The 21528-nt window shown below is 37.9% G+C and overlaps 1 protein-coding gene across 3 annotated transcripts in view; it reads left to right on the forward strand.

The window, feature by feature from the left end:
- Window positions 1–21528, forward strand: part of CCDC85A (coiled-coil domain containing 85A) — a 180955-nt gene that overhangs the window by 121737 nt on the left and 37690 nt on the right. For 2 of the 3 annotated variants that reach the window (XM_045549654.1, XM_045549652.1), the window contains exon 3: window positions 20891–20967. The exons of the other annotated variant lie outside the window; for it this stretch is intronic. In XM_045549654.1, the coding sequence (XP_045405610.1) occupies window positions 20891–20967 (77 nt within the window). The remainder of the gene's footprint in view (window positions 1–20890; window positions 20968–21528) is intronic. 3 annotated transcript variants of the gene reach the window in all.

Below are 21528 nucleotides of genomic sequence, written 5' to 3' on the forward strand. Positions count from 1 at the left end.
TCCCAGAGCCTTGGTGCTGGGCTTAAAGTCAGCCTCCCCAGATCTGCTTCTGTGCTGTTACTAGAGCTCTCTTCCTCCCAGCCCCCCTTACCTCATCTGCCACAGGCTTCTGGAAAACCAGCCCCCACCTAGAGCATCCTTTCTGCCACTGGGAATGTGTTTTTCCCTTTCTAAACAACTGATTTACAAATAAACTTTTGGAATTCTGCCCAACCATCCCACCTCCCATGGGGTTGACTGAGGTAATTCCTTAAATACAATCTGTTTAAACATTTTGTAATCAAGAGTAGGAAAAAATACTAATTGTTTTATCAGACTGCATTTTGCATAAATAACTGAAGAACAGCTTGCCTTGTTTTTCCCCCTTTCCAGCAGCCTTTTGGGAATGGGGAAATTTCATAAAATAAACTTGGTGGAAATAAAAGTGACTTTTTTAGTGGTTGAATGAAGTTGTGGTAATGATTTTGAGACTTAAAATATTTACACAAATAGAAAATATTTATGCAGTCTATACCATGTGTCTCACATTGTGCCAGACACTGGAGTATCATATCATCCAAACTCCTACCCTCAAGGAAGGCATGTAACTGAGGAATTAAGACCACCATGTGTAGTAGAATGGAATTGAGTGTTAATCTGTATGGTATTTCATTGAGTTAAGGGAAAGTATGGTATAAATTCAGAGATGGGCATAACCTTTATAGGCTAACTTAGTCTGGGGAGACTCTACGAAGATGGAAGGATATAAGGGTCAGCTCTTAAAAGATGGGTGGGCTTTGTAAATTTTGCAAAGAAAGGGGACGTTGTTTAGATGGGCAAAAGCAGAAGCAAATCAAGCCTCCTCAAATAAAATATATTTGAAACCCTGCTGTGTGCTGGGCAGTACATTTTATGTTGGGGATCATAGAACTCCCTCTTTGATGTGGCAAGTGGGAGTGCTGGACTCCTGAAAATGCATTTGTGGAAGTAGAGTAACTGCAGACTGAAAAAACAACTAGTCCCGACTTCCCTGCTTAGTCTGAAGTCAGAATTTTCCCAACTCAGTGGGATCAAGTAGATCAGGTAGAAGAGGTCAGCTCCGTGTTGGGGCACTTGGATTCAGACTGAGCGGTGGCAAGGAATGTAATGTCAAGGTTGTCCCTGAGACATATTTGTTAAAAGAACTTAGAGATTTGGATTGGTTAAGAGGTAATGAGGTTATAAATTTCAAATAAAATATTGGCAGTTTTCATTTGGAATTATCATAAGAACTGCCCCAGTGTCAAATTTGGTTCGGATAGCTTTTAACTATTATTCTTTGATAGGACACAGTTTATATAGTTTTTCTATAACCTGTTCTTGGATAACAGAGCAAAACTGATTTGTTCTCAGCTTGGCTTTTTTTTCTCTCTTATGTATTTAGACAAAGCCTCAGAATTTTAGTTCTGTTTTAGACTAGGTTTGAAGACCTACACAAAAGACCCTTGGTCCTATTGAGTGCATAGGAAAATCAGTACAGTAACTCACCTTAGTTTTATTTTTAGCTTTGTTATTATCTATAAAATTGCCAAGCTGTCGAGGCTCAGTTGTCAGTTCTGTTGCAGCCAGTGAACTGGTTTACTGGTGTAGACATCATCTTAGTCCTTGGGAAAAGTCACTTCACTTTGCTTGTTCCCATCTGAATAGAGATGATAGCTATTGTGAGAATAAGACAAAAATTGTCAAGAAATCATAAGTAAGAGGATGCTCAGTTAAATATACTCTCAGGGTTTTTATTTTAGTACAGATACATAGTTGACTTCCTATAAATGTTTATTGTAGAAATGTGTGGTTAGAGACTCCCACTTCTGTTTCAGGCAATTATTCACAAAATGGCAAAATGTCACTTTTCTACAGTAAACAGACATCATTGACATTCATTAAATTGAAAGTATTAACAATAGTTGTCATAAAGGTTTTTAAAATGTCTTTTTCTTTTATTGTGTCTTATCACACATGGCTGGGAAAAACATTCCTAAACCAGAGTTATAATTTTTTTTCTATTTTCTGTTCAAGTGGACATTCTATTCATAGGGCAAATTTTAGCTTTGAATCTTGAAAATTAATGTTATAAGAGATGCACGTGTAAGTGGAAGATGGTAAAGTAGGGGATTTTTCTTTTCATATTATTAAAACCCTCTATTTCTCATAGCTAAGCCAGTTCAGCAAAGACTTGTAGGCACCAATTATTTCAGATTTTTCTTTCAAACAGCAGGCTTTAATTAAAATATATAGTTGTTATGATTTCCTAGCCATCCATTTAAGCAATTTATCTGTAAAGATATTTTCACAAAATAAAGTCCATGTTAATTGGAGGTTTACTTTCTGTATTAAGGAGCATACCTACACTACTATGAAGCAATCCCAAATTTAAACTGACATTGCCAGTACAGCATTTCCCCCAGATCTTCTCTCCAAATGAAACATTATTGCCATTTTTCATAAATATTAATGTGCGAACTAAGGCTGTCTCTCTTGTCTTCCAGAGCTAAGTGGAAAATTAAATACTTAGCCAGGCAAGCCAGTTCATCTGTCCCCAGACTATTCTCTTGCCTCATTAAGAGGAAATTTTACCTGAAATATTAGAGCTGTATTTATAATTGGAAATGAGTTTTTCAGAAGGGACTAGAAAAGGATGTTTATTTCAAAGCCCCCTGCAGAGTATTTTGACTGATGCTCTTGAACAATCCTTGGAGTTTAAACTTTTTAAAATCTTCATTTTTAGATTGGAAAAAGGAATTAAAATACTTTTTAAAACTCCAAGTCGTTCATGAATCTGCTTGCCTGTTGGCTGTGTAATCTCCAGGTCCTGTTTTCTCTGTCCATACCGTCTCCATCCTTAAGTAGAATCCTTTAGGTATGAAGTTGGGGAATTATCCACGATCACTTCACTCTCTCTGACTAACTAGACGATCACAAAGTTTCTAAGATCCAGTCCATCTGCTTTATTCTTGTAGTGAGGGCTGCTCTCCGCTGTGTGCATCATCTACTCAAATGCCTTCCTCTGGCATTTTTTTATAGTCAGTCCAAGATGCTAGAGCCAGTATGATCTGTCTGATCAGTATATATCTGCCTATCAATATATAACTTCCCATAGAGATTTATAGAATTTGAGAGCTGGAAGGAAACATACCCTAATCACCCAGCTGCTTTGAGGCAGACCGAGGACTTAATGTTTAACACTCTGCTTTCTATTTGTGCTTGCTATTTAAAAAAATATTTTGCTCTCTTTCCATTGCATGGCCTGTAAGACTCTGTGTGACCTTGTCCCTGCTTATCACATAGCCTCACTCAGGCTCCAGCCCATCTTTCAGTTTATCCATTGTGCTAAGCTCATTCCCACCACAGGGCCTTTGCATGAGCTGTCCCTTCAGTCTAGAATGTGCATCCTCTAACCACGACTGGCTGTCATTCTCTCATTACCAAAAAATGCTCGTTCCTCAGAAGAGCCTTCCCTGATGATCCCATCATTCCTTCGTTGTATTTAACACACTTAGAATGATTTTATTTGTTTATTTTCTTGCTTCTTATCTATTGTTATCTATTTCATTATATCCCAGTGTCTGGAATGTTCAAATATTTGTTGAATACATAAATACAGTGTTCACATATGACTTTTTGGCCTAAACTTAATGTTTGTTAGTAGCCAGAGCGTAACCAGTCAGTTTAGTATCACTAATTGTGCCAATTTCGTGTGCATAGTCATGTAGTCAATGCTACTGAAAAGCATAAAGCCTTCACTTTCTTTTGAATCTTCTTAACCATTTGTTTTTCTCTAGTTTTCACTTCTGTTTCACAGGTTCCCACTGCTTATGTTCAGTGCTCCTTGCAGCAATCACGGTGCTGTCTTGCTGCTGTTACGTATAGACGGCTGAGTGACAGAGCAGTCCGTGAAGGTCTAGGACAGGAAGCTAGGCTGAAGAGTATGTGGGCTGCAGTAGGGAGAAGATTGTGCACCAATGTTGAGCATGGTTTTATCTGCCATCATGGTGCTGGTGCAGGAGGGCAGAGCAGAAGCAAGCAGTCTACTCTACTGGAGAGGGCCAGAGACATTGGGAGTGGGGAGTGATATCAAAACCACAGTTAGCCTAGAATGGAGGCAGGTCATAATACATAGCTAGGACTTACTACATTCCAGGCACTGGCTTAGGTGATTTACACATAGTAACTCAATCTTCACAACAACCGTATGGCATAAGTACCATTATTAACCCATTTTACAAATAGGAATTTAATAATGCATTCAAGTCCGCAGAGCAGGTGGTGAAGCCAGCATTTAAACTCAGGCCTTCTAGCTCCAGAATCTATGATTTTTACCACTAGTCTACATCAAATCTCAGATGAATATCTTCAGGGGGCCAGTTTTTATAGTAACATAAAGGCAATATTGACAAAGACAGAGTAACTTATAAGCACCTGAAAAAAATTTCAAAAAGAGCCCATTAGCACTTGGTAAATGTTGTTTTGCAATAAATAAATATTTCATGCTCTTTTCAGATGCTGATAAAAGTGGAATAAAATATATGGAAAAGACAATAAAATAAATAATGGATATAGCTGACAATGTAATGATGCTGAATGTATAAGGAATTGATTACAAGCTAAATTGTATTTTATGCATGTACCAGCCATCATCTCAAGTGAGACTTGCGATTTGTGACACTTCCAGCAACTGAAGTTTCAGGTAGAAAACCCAGGTGTCACAAACCAGGGCCCTGTGTAATATCCTGGAAATTGGCTAGGGAATTCATTGGACACCACGTACAGAATGACTAGACGGTGAGCTTAGACTTCAGGTGCTCAGAGATTGAATGGCAAGGCAGAATTTAGCTTCCGAAAGTGCAAGAAGTGGGGGCCAAATCCAACCACTGTGAGGGAGACTGGGTAAGAGCTCCAGGAAGATTGTGTTGAAGTTAACTTTGGTGCTACTGTAGCATCTGCTTCCTATTTATGTCCAAGTGAGCAGAAGATAATGAAAGAAAATTTCTGACCCCATGGGTTTGAGAAAGCTCCAAATGTCCCCGTTTTGTTACCCCTTCCTGGGGCACTACCTTCTGTAAGTGTATGTGGAACATTTAGCCGAGCTTCAAAAATTATTTTTTCTCCTTACAAATATATCAAATGTTTAATCATGTTGGTGATCACAAAGTAAGTATTTTCCTAAACCTCTATACAAAAGCCTGATCGAATCTTATTAGAACAGAACTGAGGAGCTCTAGCTTCAGAATTATTATGTGTACCCCTTCCAAGCTATTCATTTTTCTCCATATGTATTAGGAACTAAATTCTTAACTCGAGAGCAGTATTAGGATATGAGCAGTTGGACTCTTGATGATAGATTGACTTCTCTGTCACCACCTCATAGACAGCAAATAGAATAAATTTCAAATGAATTGTTATTTAGACTAAGAAGATTAATCTATTCATAGATCAGTTCATGAAAATGCTCATTTATGGAAAGATATATACATTTGTAAATGTAAGAGGTGTCTATCACTTTCCATGGATTTGAATTTACAGGGGCCATGGGCCTATTGCATTATTCTATCTTAATGTTCCTGGGTACTTCTTAAGGACAGACTGCAAATTAAAAACAATTCATCTTTTCCCATTTCTGGGTCCAATATGATGATTTAAGAAGCCTTTCTCAGGAAATCTGCCAAGCCAGTAGACTCAAACAGAAGCCCCAGTTGGGTTCTTGGTGCTAATGACAGAAAGCTGAGCTGCCAACAGAGAGGGGAAGGGTGTGTTTTATAGCTGATTCTGTTAACAGACCCTCCATTTTCTTGCATTTTTAAAAATCTTGCGTAACTTTGTCTATTCTCAGAGGGGGAATAGACTTATAATTCTCTATACACAGTGGCAATGCTCCCTACAGGTGTGTACTCCCTGAGGATCCAGGATAGAATAATGATAATTAAAGAAATTCAGGAGACACTCTCCTCGCCAGCCTACCCCCACCCAGCATGCCCTGAGATATCTTATTAGAATGGAATTTTCCCAAGTGTATAAAAACATCATTTAATTATTATTGTTTTTAATTAGGATGTCTCACTCAAACCATTTGGGATGAGGTAGACTTTTTTATTTTTTCAATCTTAACGTGTTCTAAAGGGGAATATTTTTGTTGTGATCTTATTTGCACCTCTTCTTTATTCACAGTTATATTTATTTCATAAAGTTGACTGCTTGTATTTTCTTTCAGCTCTCATAGCCTTAAACTTTACAGAAACAATTTTAACTTTTAAAATGCTCAAAGGTAGGATTTTCATGTCCCAGAGGCATGCACCTTAGTGTAAGGACTATTTGGGGCTTAATATTGATGTCAGACTTGGGCTTACAAATATGAGTAAAACAGAGTTCTTTCCCCAAGGGACATGGAGTTCACAGCCTATTCTATTCATTCCTTTACTTTTTTACTTACAAATTTATTTTTCATTTATAATTTCAGGCTTACCTTAAGTAGTTAAAATGATTATGTACTGAAAAGAGGTAACTCAAGTGAAAACTTAAAGATTTTCAATTTTATCAGCTTTGAATATTAAAGAAGCACTCATGTTTTGTGAGGGTGAATAAAAATCATTGATTTAAGAATGCCATTTTATAGTACAGCACACAACATTTCTAGAGTAACATAAAATCAATCTGAACATTAGTATAAACAGAACAAAATGTAACAAACAGATTCATTGTATGGCCAAAATGAATTTAAAATATCCTTTTGGTTATTGTATGTGTAATTACGGGCTGTATAGAGTTGTATTTAGCCTAAGAAACCATTATTTGAAGATTATAGTTATTTTAGGTGTAAAAGTTTATTGTACTTACTCCAGTTCCTCAGGTATTATAAATATTGATATATACTTTCAGGGTTCATAGGGTTTTGTGGACAAGGATGATTACTTTAAAAAATAGTGCATTGAGATATTTGATTTGGGGCAATAACCAACTTCTGTCCAAATGCCTGTGATTACTTCTGTTAGGCGATAAACATCAAAATCTCTTTTGCTATCACCCAGGAATAATGTTAACAGCATTAATAGCCATGACTTTAAATTAAGCAGAGTGAACATTCCACTGGGTTCCCCAACTGTCCAGAAGAGAATCTAGGAGGGATTCAGGAAAGCAGCTCATTTAAAAGCTAAAATTAGACATTTATAGGCCAGAGGAAACTGCCCTTTGCCTATGTCTGTTATTTTCTTCTAAGCCCGTAGACTTCTGAGACTGGGGCCGTGAGAAGTTTGTGAAAATGTTCTCAGATGGCACTGGGAATGGCATCTGTATTTACCAGGCCCACTGATGAATTAGCAGATCCAGGCACTTTGCTTGGGATGGCCTGGTGGTTGTTGCCTGTGAAATTTGCCATCTTACTTTGGCTGACTCTTGTTTACCTGAAGGCTCCTCCAAATTAACTGATGAGATGATGCAGTTATTGAGTCTTCTTTTCCTGGCCAGAACCTTTTCTCCCCACCACGCTATCATAAAGTGTTTCAAAAATCAAAGGGCGTAAAGAAGTGAGTAAACACAGTCAAGTGGCCCTGTGTTGGCTGTATTTAACAGGACTTTTGAGGTTTATTTTCTATTTCAATTTTACTAATGGCAGTAAGAACAAAACCTGATATCTTGAGTTTAATTAGGATACCCTTGTCAAATAAAAGGCTTAGATTAAGAAGTTATTTTTATCATTTTTTGACTGTTTTTTGCAAGCCTTCAGTAATTTGTTCTTAACAATGGCATCAAATAATATTCCTTTATACTAAAATTAAAGTGGAAGGATTTTTTTTCCCTTAACCTAGTAATTTTCTTCAGTGGAAAGAATTTGTAAGTATACAGTTTAGAAGAGAAATCTGTAAGAAGATATTCTTAAAGAACAGTATTTTTTAATGTAAACAAACCTCAGATACACGTATTTAACTGCTGTAATCAGAACAGGTACGCATCTATGACATGGATATATTTTACTCCCTTTCTCAGACCATTGCAACATCATCTTAAATATTCTCTGCTTCCCCAAGGCCTTGTACGTGGTAGATATTCTATAAATGTTTATTTAATGAATAAATGAAAGAATAGCAGCATAACATACATATACCCTTAGAAATCCTCTCTTAGCTGCCTTTAGCATTTAAACCACTAATAAGGATTATTGTAAAATGCATGACAATTGTAACCAAAGAATTGTGGGTATTAAGGAGCCTGAAAGATCATCTACTTCAGTATTCATGTTTGACTGTTGAAAACTAAAACCCAATGACGTTAATGTGCCTAGGCAGTCACAGAGTTTGAATTAAAACTGAACTCTCAACTTCCAACCCAGCGCTGTTTGAACTAATAAAATCCTTTCGTGCTGTGGATCTGCACTGGCATTTGGTCTCTTCGAATACCTAAAACAGCTTGAGCTTTTTTTGTGTGTGTGTTCTGTTATTTAGAATCACTCCTAAAGATCTGTAATATTTGCCTTTTATGCTAGATCAGTGTGGTTTGCTACATTTAAAAAATTTTAAGCTGTGACAAATGATATCCCAGCATACAATGCCTTGGTAGTATAAATAATTCATCTAATCTTAATGGATGTAATATTCAGCATGGCATAGTTCAACCAGTTAGTGTACTTCAGTTCCTTAAAGAGGAAGTCTGTAAAGAACAAGTGGAATAAAATATCTGTACTCATGGGAGGAATTTTGTCTTTTCTTGGTATAAATTAGGAAAGGCAAGGACTAGGGGCCAAGTGCTAAGGAATGTTAAATAATTCTTGAGGATGAGTAGAGTAAGAAAAAGAGTTATAAGCATTGACTGACACTCACTTTGCCTGCTCCAGCTAATTTTTACTGAATGCCTACTCTGTGCTAGTCCTTGCTTTAAGGACTTTTTGTTATTAATTCACTTAATTTTCACAACAACCCAATTAGGAAGATGCTCTTATTATCGTTTATCAGATGGGGAAACCGAGGCATTGGGAAGGTTAAGAAACTGGCTCAGAGGCATGAACTGGGAGGGCTGGAGCTGTCACTTGCACCCGGGAGGTCTAGCAGAGCCAGCATTCTCAGTCACTGTGCTGGACTTCACTCTGCAAAATTACCGTTGGAGAGCACTGTGTCCCAAATGAAGAATGAGAAAAGCATGCTGAAAGGAAACAGAAGAGACAAGCATGACAATGGGAGGATTGGGTTTAGGAACAGAACAGAGATTAGGGTGAAGGATAGAGAAACCTTTTCAAAATGTACCCAGGCAGAAAATACACAAGATTTGTGTCTGTGTCTATCAGGGAGACTGGGTACTTGCTCAGCTTTCTAGGGCTCAGGGCTGGGGAGACAGGGTTTGAGGACGGGTGTCTGCTTTGTGGCTGCGCCTATTCCATCCAGCCTCTGTCCTCAGACCCTTCCCTGTCCCCTGCTTTTCTTTGACAACAGCTCTCTGCTGTTGATGTCTACCTTTAAACCAAAACTCCAGATCTCTTCACTGAGCTCTGGACTCATCTATTTAACTGCCTACTCTTAATCTTACTTTAGATGTCTGGGCAAAGTATTACGCCTAACGTGAACAAAATAGAACTCTTGATTTCAAAACCCAGTCCTGCTCCTTCTCCAAGTCATCGCACGATTGCCACCACCATCCCCTAGTTGCTCATGCCAAAGATACAGTGATTCTCTCTGATCTCTTTTTCTCTTAATGCCTCCCATCTACTCTATGCTTATGTTTTGTTGGCTCTGCCACCTGGAGACATATTGAATCTGGCTACTTCTTTTTGTACCACTGCTATGGCTCATCTCTTGGCCCATCCCACAGCAGCTCCTGCAGTGGTCACCCTACCCCCAATCTTGTTTTTCTTCTTTCTATCCTTCCAGAACAGCCAGAATAATCATTTTAAAGGAAATCAGATGATGGTACACCATACTCCCCTTTCTCCAATGGCTTCCTACTGCGAACAGTACAAAATCCAAGCTCCTTACATTGGCTTAACTGATGCCCTGGAAGGAGAAAAGTCCATCTTCTCTATCCTCTCCCTTCTCCCCTCTCTTCCTTCACCTCGCTTTGTCCACTCCAGCCTTCTTTCTGTTCTTTGAGTGCCCATCCTGGGAACTTTTCACGTTCTAATTTTGCTGCTTGGGAAGCTCATTCCGAGATCTTCACATTCAGGTCTCAACTTGGATGCCCCAGATCCTCTCTCATGACCTAGATCTAAGCTAAAGTTGGGGAGGGCATACAGGGCAGTGGTGTACTTAGTTATGTGTGTCTGTTTTACTGTTTTTTCTGTTAGGATGTTCCTTAAGGGGAGAAGCCCTGTTTGCTTGTTTTTCAATGGAATGTCTTTAGCACATGAGAAAGTACCTAGCACATAGTTTGTGCCCAAGAAACATATGTTAACTCACAGTGATTACCAAGTATTTGTTGATAAATATACAAAAACATCTGACATACAAAAAAATGTTCCAAAGTATGTGGTCTTTCTAATTTTATTTATCTAAACTAACTAGATTTATTTGAAATAATCACTTTGTGTACAGATACATAGTGCTAAATAAAATGTGAAAACTTTGCTTTTTTATATATATAAGGTAACATTCCTCAATTATTACACTATGAGTTTGTTTTGCCAACTGTTGTTTCATAGCCAGTGCAGAGAGTATATGTAGGCTAAATTGAACAAAATTTTTATGAATTCCCAATTGATGAAGTTCAAATTAATGATGCTTTGCTGTATAATTTGATAAAAATTATTTTTATTTTTCTGAAAAGTATAATGATAATGGAAAGGCAACTATATATAGGCTTTTCAAAATGTCTAAATATACATAAAGAGGCATACTAATTGTTCTAAGAGAAAATAACATTTTTATAGGTTTACTGTCTTTTGAAAATGTGTTTTTACAGATTTTTTTCCTTGTGCATTTATTGATAATACCAACAAGGTACACTTACAAGGGGGGCACATTCATTAAAGAAAATTGTTACACTTATTACAATGGCATCCATTTTTATCTTCTGGCATTAGGAAAAGGCAGTTATTTTCTCTGGAAAATGACAACACTAACAGCAGCAACATTCCAGTGAAAAGTAAGTCACATTTTAACCCTGAATAGCTCTTAAAATGATATTCATGCTGAATAGCTCTTTAGAGTTTGAAATGTTTTCCATATAGTCCCCAGTTCTTTAGCCCAATTTATTGCTACTTACCTAGCACCTCCTTTGCAAGGTTGATGCTTTCAAAGGGAAGAGTAAATGTGAAGGCAATTTTAGAGCATAAAAAAGTTCCTCTGAACCAGACTTCTGTTTAGATTGTTTCTTATTATGTGTTTTATAGGTGGGAATTTGACTGCGCTTTGAGTAACTGCTTTAAGCTATCCCGGGGAACACATAACTTTGAGTAGCAGCTGGGCCAATTGGGAGCAGAATGACAAGGACATTCCTCCCTTCCTCCCTTCAACAATGAGTTACTGAACACGGTCTAGCATATAGCACTGCGCTAGTCATAGGGGAGCTTAGAAAAACCGTAAGGCAAAGCCTTGCCACATGGAACCCTGCCCTGGCTCATATATAGAGAGAAATGGAAGCTGAAAGAACCAGGTGCCAATTCCCAGGGAGCAGGTAAACAGGTGGATGACAGCAAATATGTCACAAGATGCCATTTTCCTCCATTATAAGAACTCCTTTGGGGAAAGGAGAAAATTTATGGTGATTATTTTCTGATACAAAAGTTAGGACATAGCCCCTGATAATTTTTTTTTCCTAATTTTTAAATGTATTTATATGCAAATCATCAGTTTTAAATGTCCAACTAAACTATTTATTCTTTTATAGAAAATAATAAAATCAGGACTGTTTCAGAAGAGACAGCACTTGCATGGCACTGAAAGAATGGTACTCGCAGTTTTTCTGTTAAACCCTTTTTTGGAAATGATTCAGTATTTTCAGCCTTCGTTCTAATTAAAATAGATGGGATAGCACATTGTACTGTTATTTTTTTTTTCTTTGAAATGAGAGTTTTCTCTTCCCAGAGAAACATAACCTGTTTTGATAAGGACCACTGCCCCCTGCCCCTCAGGCTGCTCTCTGCTAGCTCCAGCCCCTCACTCAGGGCCCCACTGGCCCCAGCCCGTGCCGTGCCCACAGCTGCGCTTGCTCCTGCTCCCTCAGTGCCCCTCGCTGGACGGGACTGGGGGCAAATGTCCAGGTGAAGTTTCAGTTCCTTCCAGTGGGTATTTGTAACCAAAAGGTAACCTTCTTAAGCATGTTTCCAGCTGAAGGGCATTTATATTGCATTCCACAATTTTAGTGGTAGAAATAGTCCATATTTAGCAGAGCCCCCTCAGCCCCACAACTGTTTCTCTGTTCATCTCTTTTCCTCCCCACTCCTTCCCTCCTCCCATGCCAAGTCTTAGTCTTTTGGGGACTAATTAAATACCATAGATTGGGTGATTTTAAACCACAGAAATTTATCACTCATAGTTCTAGAGGTTGGGAAGTCCAAGATAAGGAGCTGGCACATTTGGTGTCAGGTGAAGACCTGTTCCTCATACATAGTGCCTGCCATGTGTCCTCCCATGGTGGAAGGGCAAAAGGGACCCCTCAGTCCTCTTTTATAAGGGCACTAATCCCATTCCCTCATGACCTAACCACCTCCTAAAGGCCTCATCTCTTAATACCACTACCGTGGAGGTTAGGTTTCAACATATGTATTTTTGGGGGAAACACATTCAGACCATAGCAGCATGTACTCTCTCTTCTGCACTCTCTCTCTTTCATACACACACACACACACACACACATACCTTTTTGAGCCTGGTGAACATTTCAGATGTTCATATTGAAATTACTCACAAATAGTTGGATCTGACATCATTTGAGAACCTGCCTGAAGTTTCCATCCAAGTTTAATGTTCCATAGAATGATTTTCAAATGGCACAACAGAATTGGTATTAGGTTCTATTTAAATATAAATCCTGTTTTGCCTGGAATGATTGAAAAGCATAAGCCTGTACTATGAATTAATTTCCTTTCACTGCACTGTCTACATAAATGGTTCATTCATTCATTCAATAAAATTTTGTTTTGCCAGACACTATTCTAGGCAGTTGGCTGTGTCAATCAACACCATAGACAAAGATCCCTGCTTTGTGGAGTTTACATTCTGGCGGAGAGAGACAGACCTTGTATATAATAAACATACCATATGAACAAGCTAATTTATATGATAGAAGGTGATAAGGTATTTTGATGAAAATAAAGAAGTAAAACAAGACAAAGGAGATCAGGAGCATGGGGTGGAGGTGGTGGCAGGTTGCAGGATTAAATGAAGAGGATTGAGTGAGTCTCACTTAGAAGTTGTGATTTGAACAAAGACTTGTAGGAGGCAAGGAAGTTAGCCAAGCTGTCTGGGGGAAGAGCATTCCAGAAAGAGGGTACAACTAAGGCAAAGTTCCTTGGACAGGAAAACACCTGTGATGTTCAGAAATGGAAGGTCCCATAGCTGGAGCAGAGAGAATGAGGGCATGAATTTGGAGAGGTAAAAGGTGGTCAGATCATGTAAGGACCCTGCTGGACTTTTTAAGGCCTTTGGCTTTAATGTGAAGCAAAATGGTGAGCTACTGCAGGGTCTGGAGTGAAGAATGATATGATCAGACTTAGCATTTCAGAAAGAAAACCCTGGCTGTCGTAGGCTGGGAATAGACTGTGAATGAAGATATACCTGAGGGCGGAGCTGGCAAGAACAGAGGCAGGGGCACCTGTTAGGAGACTGCTGGGAGGTTGGATTCTCAGGATATTTTGGAGATTGGTCAGCAGAATTTCCCAATGAATAGCAAGTGGAGTGTGAGAGAGAGAGAGAGAGGCACCACACACAATGCTAAGGTTTTTGTTAAAAGGAAAGCCATAATAGTTGAAGAGTCTATAACTGGGTCAAAGTATAAACAGCCAAAAAGAGCATAAGGTTTTAAAAATTTAAGCAGTGGAGGAAGGTGATAAGACAAACAGATCCCTGTCTCAAGCTGCTGTCACTTCCCCCTCATGACTGGATTTCAGAATATGAGTTTTCCCAGCCAGGGTCTGAGCACTACTGTACCTCCTGCCTAGAACTCTCAGCTCCAAAATCTTTGCATTGTTGGCTTATTGGTAAATAAGTCATAGTCCTCAGAAAGCTCTTCCCAGGCCACGCTCCCTGAAGTAACTGTCTTCCCAAAATCTCTCTATCCTAGTACTCTAGCTTGTTTTGTTGTCTTTATTGCATGTCACCTTCATAAAATATCTTATTGGTTTGCTTTTTATTGCATGTCTTCCCCACTAGAATGGGACCTCCATGAACACCCGTATCTTATCACACTCTTGCTGGCTACTACATTGCCAGTAGCTAGAACAGTGTCTGGCACACAGCTGATAATAACTATTGGATGAAGGAGTCTTTTAATAGTAAAATAAATCATCAAGTGTGCATTAGCGCCTGCAGGGAACACCACCAGTCAATGTGTGGGGGTTAGGAAAATACTTCCATGTAGCATTTTTGGGCAAAATTTGAAATTAAATAACACTATGAGAAAGTAGGTAGGGAAATCACAAGACAGTCAATATATGATTCGTTGACAAATGAGTTGAGCAGAAAGAAAACCGGAAGAGATTCATGGAGTGGAAGAATTTAAAATTGTAGAATTCTTGGCCTTCGGAGTTACAGGGACCAGCCTACCAGCACACCCAGGTAGAAAGCTTTGCAACATCTCATTGAGTTTTCTCTGAATACATCCAACAACATGAGCTCATTATTGTACAGTGCAGTTTATTCTAATCTTTGGCAATTCTAATTATTAGAAAGCTATTTTTCATTCTGTGAATAGAGGAATAGGAAGTATTTGACTAGGCAGAGTAGAATGGAGGAGAGAACTTGTGGCTAGAGGAAGGTATAGGCAGAGACAGAGCTAAGAGAGCTCTGGGCCAGTGAGAAAATGAGCAGGCTGCATGTGAAGAGAGGGGTAGGAAGTAACTATCTGATATTTCTTTCAGGTCAGCACAGAGAAAAGGGTCTGAGAAGAGTAGAATTTGCTTCATAGAGTGAGACCTGATACTAGTTTTCACTTACTCGAGGCAATTAAAGCCCCATGTAAAAAAAAAATTCTATCTCTGCTAATAAGGCAGTCTAAATTAAATATCTAGGCAAATCTGAAAGTGCTGATTCCAACAATTTTTTTTAATAAGAAAACCATCATATTACAGTGAGAAACGTAATCACTTCTACTTATGGAGCTAATATGGATTCTGAGTAGGAGGCGGACCTTTGCTTGCCTGAGGAAGAAAAGCACTTTTTGTCAGAACAGTAATAATTTTAAAAATATACAATTTCAAATTAATTTCCTTGGGAATGTGAAAAAGTCTGTAAATAGTGAGATTAATTTGGAACTAATACAAGCCATGTATTTAGAGCTTGGGGTTTATTGAAAAGATTCCCTATGAATTGGAAATCATGTGCCTGTTGAACTCTTTTGGTGAGAGACTTAGTCCATTTTGTGCTGCTATGGCAGAATACCACAGACTGGGGACTTTGTAATGAGCAGGAACATATTGGCCTACAGTTCTGGAGCCTGGGAAGCGTAAGATCTGGAGAGGGCCTTCTTACTGCATCATCCCGTGGCTGAAGGATGAAGGGCAAGAGGGGGCTGAACTGACCCCTGTATAAAGGGCACCAATCCCACCTCATGGCCTGATCACCTTTAAAGGTTCCACCTCTTAATCCTGTTACAATGGCAATTAGATTTCCACATGAGTTTTGGAGAGGACAAACATTCAAACCAGAGCAGAAACTCTTAGAGAGCCACAGAAACATTAACGTCTTCCAAATGATTTTCCTCCTGTACACTCTTAAAATGCTGTGGTTTGTGTTAGAAAGGACCATTACCATATTTTATATTCTGCCCTGAAATTTTGGAAATGCAACGGCACTTCATCTAATCAAAACCACTCACAAGTTTGATAAAACTTAGACAGTTGCAACTACCAATAATAAACCTTTTATGTACAATAATCAGAGTAATTCATGGGTGATTTTAAGGATGAATGTTTCTGTAGGGAGAGAAACATTGCTTTAGAAACCAAAGGGAAGTGCAGAGCGTTTAATATTTTGACCAGAGTGTTTTCAAACTAACAGAGGAAAAAATTGATCTCCTTTGTATGATTGAATGCATTTCAGGCTATTTGAAGTGAAATCAAGTCAAGAATATTATCCAAAGAAAATATCAAGTTATTGTAAGGTAAATCCATCAAGAACATCTAAAATCAGTAAGAAAAAAGGAGAACTTAGTATTTAACTATGTATGTAAGAAGTTTGACATCACTTGATTATTAGAAGATCCAAGATGAGACTCACTGTGGTACCCTAGCAATAAAAAAAAAATTGTTTGGATATATTTGCCTAATCCCCAATGTTAGGGGCCAACTTCACTACTCTCTGGGCTTTAGTTATCTCATTTGCAAAATAAGTCAGGGAGTTGAGGGACAGGTTGGACTGGGAAACCTCTAAAGTGCATTCCTCCTCTAAGATTGGAATCATTTAGAAGATGTAGAATTTAGTGGAATTCTTGTGCATGTCTCTTAGGCTTGTGAACTTTTACATGTAGGTTCAAAAGATAGTGAGATATATGGAGAGGTACATTCCCTGCTTTGTGAATGTGCCTGAAATTTACCCCCAAAACATTGTGAGAGTGTAGTTGGATTTTCGCATAGATGTTGTTTGCTTCACCTTGCTTTTGCAATGTCTGTGTTCTCGTAGGCTTCCCAGGGTGGAAAGAGAAATAAAATACCTTTTGGGGAGATTGAAAGCAAATTGCCATCGGGATTACCATGATTTGATGTTTGCTTTTCCAGATCCATGACTGTGGGCATAGCCTGGCCTTTCCTCCTCCTGCTCCACAGCATGTTTCTTTCTCTGCCATCATACGATTCCTTTCCTCCTTCTGTTTGCAGCAGGATCATTCTTGGCTTCTCGCCTTTATCCATCCTGTGGCTCCAGTCATATCTCTCTGGCCTATCAAAATTCTATCGATCCATTTTAAGCTTGAGTTGCTCCTTCATAAAAAATACAGCCAATACTGATCTCTTTCTTTGGTCCCGTTTCACAGGATGCAGCTCTGAATTTTATATCACCTTATTGTTTTAAAATTTATTTCCTCTTATTTTCTCCCAATGAGTTTTAGGTTCCTTGAATAGAGCGTCCTTCTTTAATCCATTATAATGTATCTGTGTAGTTTATAGCAGAGATTTTGGCTGTTTTTTGGTGGTCTTTTGAAGACTCTTTCTCAGAGTCCTGAAAGCCACATGGCATTCTGAAATCTCGATTTTACAAAGCTGTCAGCCACTGGTATGAAAGGTAATGGTCAATTCAAATAATAGCACAGTCTAATGCAGTTTTCTATTGTCACTTTATGAGAAAAAAAAGAATGGCAATTTTTGGCAGACACTTCTCTTAGGTCCATCAGTGTACAGCTGTCCTTTATGTTCTCTGTGTGTCATGGGAGACCAGCTTATGTTAGAGTTGATGCCTTTGAGAAAGGAAGAAAGAAGGAAAGAGCATCTTCTTACTGTGTGGGAAGGGTTGTAGCAGATGTGGTGAAATATGTTCCAGTACCCACGAGGCTTCTTTCCTTTCTTTCTTATAACATGAGAAGAGTCTACCAATTTTTTTCTAATAATCAACTATGACCGGGACATGGAGTGTTATGTGACTTTTTTTAAAGTGTGATGTTTCTTTATCCTATTCTGTTTTATTTAAAAATGGTTTACATATTTTTTATTTAATTACTGGTTATATACTACTAGTCAGGCTCAGCTGACCTAGGGTGTAATTAACAAATAAACCCTGAAATCCTGAGGCCTTAACAAAACAAATATATTTTTTTTCTTGTGTCACAGTTGGAAGATTGGGTGGGTTCCTGCCCACCCCCCTGGCTTTTCCTACAGGTACTCAGGGACCCAATGCTGATCTGACAATATATTCCAGAAAAATGTTTGCCTATCCTACCCTCATTAAAGGGCATAATCAGTTTCTTGTTGAATAAAACAAAACGACTTGAGTCCTTTTATGCATGTAGATCAGATTCTTCCTGCACCCCAATCCTGAAGTGTTTTTTTTTTTTTCAAGTATCCATTAATTGTTAAGTAATAATTGCAGCAGAAGCTAAGAGCCTGGAACAATGAATGGGACATTCTGGACCACAGCACACGGGCTTGTAATCCTAAAAGGGAATTTGTAGTCTGAGAAGTTTATTAAGATTTGCATTAACTGGCCTTCTCTTCACCCCAGCTCTAGAACAATGCCTGCCAAAACTCAGTGACGCAGTAAATATTTGTTGAACAAACCAAGTCAGAACTTTTCTTACTTTGCCTTCACTGTAAAGCTAATATTTTTCATTATTTTACCTGTTTAAAAATATTTCCTATCTCTGTTCTGGCCCGTTTTTTCAGTACATGCTTTGAAATGAAGATTTGGACTTTATCTTCAAGTTCAAGTTCAACATTAAACATAGGAGTTAGAGAATATTTCCCAAACTCAAGAACTTGCCCTCCTAATTGAAGTAGAGACTTAGTGAAAGCATCAGATATGTAAACTGCAAAGATTTAAAAAGAGAGAAATAGATTAAATAGACTAAAGATAGTCACTGAATTAAAACAAATTCCATGGCATTTTTCAGATATCACCTGAATCACTGTCTGGAGTCTTTCCAGTGGCTTTATATATCACAGCCTTAGAGACAGTGCACTATGGGGCAATAAAAATATGGCATAAATTGTGAACAGAGTAGAAAGGAATTTTATTTTTTTATGGTTTAAATAGAATATTGCTGATCAATTTTTCACTTGGATGACCCTTATCAAGTGGTTGTTTTTCTAGAGGAGAAAGCAGGGCTTGCAAAATGGTATAAATCAGGCAATCTACATTCACATCTTGATGGTCTGCAGATCACTTACTTTCATTTGCTAGAGTAAAGCAGACTCATGAAATCAATATGCTTGCTGTTCATTTATGCTGTATAGTTTTTTCTCTTTGGAAGAGTCCATAAAGCAGAGTTTTAACATTTTATTAAGCTAAAAAAAATGAGAGGGAGCCAGACCCTGTCTCTGCTAAAAAAAAAAAAAAAAAATAAGTAAATAGAAAGAAATTAGCTGGACAACTAAAAAAATATATATATATATGTGTGTGTGTGTGTATATATATACATATATATATATACACACACACACATATATATATGTACACACACACAGATATATATATATATACATACACACATACAAAAATGAGCTGGGCATGGTGGCACATGCCTGTAGTCCCAACTACTCGGGAGGCTGAGCCAGGAGGATTGCTTGAGCCCAGGAGTTTGAGGTTGCTGTGAACTAGGCTGATGCCACAGCACTCTAGCCCGGGCAACAGAGTGAGACTCTGTCTCAAAAAAAAAATGAGAGGGTATCTCTCACAAATGTCTTCAATTTTCTTTGCCTGTGTTTCTGTCTCCTTATATGAAGAATGCTCAAGGCTGATCTTCATTGGTGGGAGGTCAGTGGGTCATTACGTTAATGTCAGTGATGGGGGCTTTCTGCAAACAATTTACGAAAACAGGTGAGCTGCAACCTGATCAGAAATGAGCTTAATTGTTACATTTGTGAATTAAGGACTGACATGTCTTATGTATTTTAGAAAATAAAATGTTACCTTGTTGCTTTGGAGGTCACAAAAATGAAATTGAGTTCATATACACAATTTCCACATGAAAATAATATAGAGTTTCCATGATGATTTCAGATCAGAGTATTAGTTTGAATCAAAATCCATCCCAATCATAAGTTGTTAGGGGCCACAGACACTTGCCTTGTAAGTGCGCTACCATCTTGCCTCTTGCTCTTCTGTTTTTCTGAGGCTGAAGAATGTGAACCCTGAGGAGGTTCTGCTACTTTCATATTAACTTTGGAAATATGCTCTGGGGGGATTCTATTGTCATGTACCTTTCACTGTACCTGAAATATGTTTGTTCATGTGTAATAAATTAATTGCTGCTATTTACTATATGATGCGCTTGAATATTTTCACTTTAATGAAGAAGGGTTACTCTCAGATTGTTCCCCAAAATGAAACTCCACTTTCCTTCACATGTGACCCTCTTCTTGACCTATAGTTATGAATTTTAGAGTTTCAGTACAGAACAGAAACTAAGCATGATGCTGACTTCAGCACACACCTGAGCTTGTGAAGAATTGAAAACAAGAATCAATTTCCGGTCTGCCCCTGGCTTACCTAAAGATTTGAGGAAAACTTGGGTCTCTGTCACACTCAGCCAAAAACAAAATCAAAATTCAGCCTAACTCTAAATATTTAGTGCTTTCACAACTTTTCTCTGCATGACAATCTTAATATCTATAGGTTTGTGAGAAGAAAAAATATTGCTCTTAAGACTTAAAATATTTATTGGGAAAATGAAGGGAACTGGATATTTGAAATTTTGTTTTCTTTTCTATTTTTTAATAGGGCCTTGTAATTTATTTTGGTTATAGTTAACATTACAAAACCGTCTCGTGTGTGGATCAACTCATCGAAAACTGAAAATGCACAAAATAAGGACAAAAGATGGAATGTCTTTAAGATGCTTGATGTTCTGAGGGCTGGTTAGTGTGCAAAAGCCTGCAATCTCACCACTTGTAAATTTTTCTAATACTTCTTAATACCGTAAAATTGTTCAAAACTGTGGTTTCAGAGACTTCTTGTTTTGGGGGGAAATTTTTTTTTTTTTTAAATAGCAGACTAAATCACTACTTGATTTGAATAAATCAAGCTAGAAATATCCTGACAGTGTATACCAAACAAGACCTGTGTGTATAATGTGAGTTCTTTCTTTTTAATTTTAGAATCAACCTTGTCCTATGTTAGGCAGCTGGAGGCAAGAGTCAGACAGCTGGAGGAAGAAAATCGCATGCTGCCCCAGGTGGGTGACTTCCAGAAGCTCATAGCTAGTCAGTGTCATTTGAGCTGTAGCATTTTATTTGGAATTTAAAATCTCAATTACATTTTCTCCTTTAAATAATAGAAATCATTTTGTAAATAGTCATTCATCAATGTAGAGTGTGATTATGTTCCATGATGGCCATCATATTATTCAGATTTCTAAGTGTTTATACTAAAGGATGCAGATGTCTGAAATAAGAATGTGAAGTAATTTGGAAAGGAAGAAGAGCAAAAAGAGAAAATGAAGAGAGGTGGAAAATAAAAACACTTTAATAGTACTCTTCGTGTACATCATGCATGTAGTTGGTGGATATAGGGACAGTACTCTTATTTAAATTGAAAATTTGCTAATTTATGGACTAGGCATAGCATAGGTAGTTTGAAGGTTTCATATTTTATATTTTCCCTATATATATTTCATATTTTAACTAGATCTGTACTTTCTAACGATATCACAAACTTTGTGATATAGTTGAGCTCTTTCAGTGTGACAAAACGATGACAGTAATTGACAGTTTTTACTTTGGGGCTTCTTTTCCTT

Source organism: Lemur catta, chromosome 4 (assembly GCF_020740605.2).
Source record: "Lemur catta isolate mLemCat1 chromosome 4, mLemCat1.pri, whole genome shotgun sequence".
Taxonomy (NCBI): domain Eukaryota; kingdom Metazoa; phylum Chordata; class Mammalia; order Primates; family Lemuridae; genus Lemur; species Lemur catta.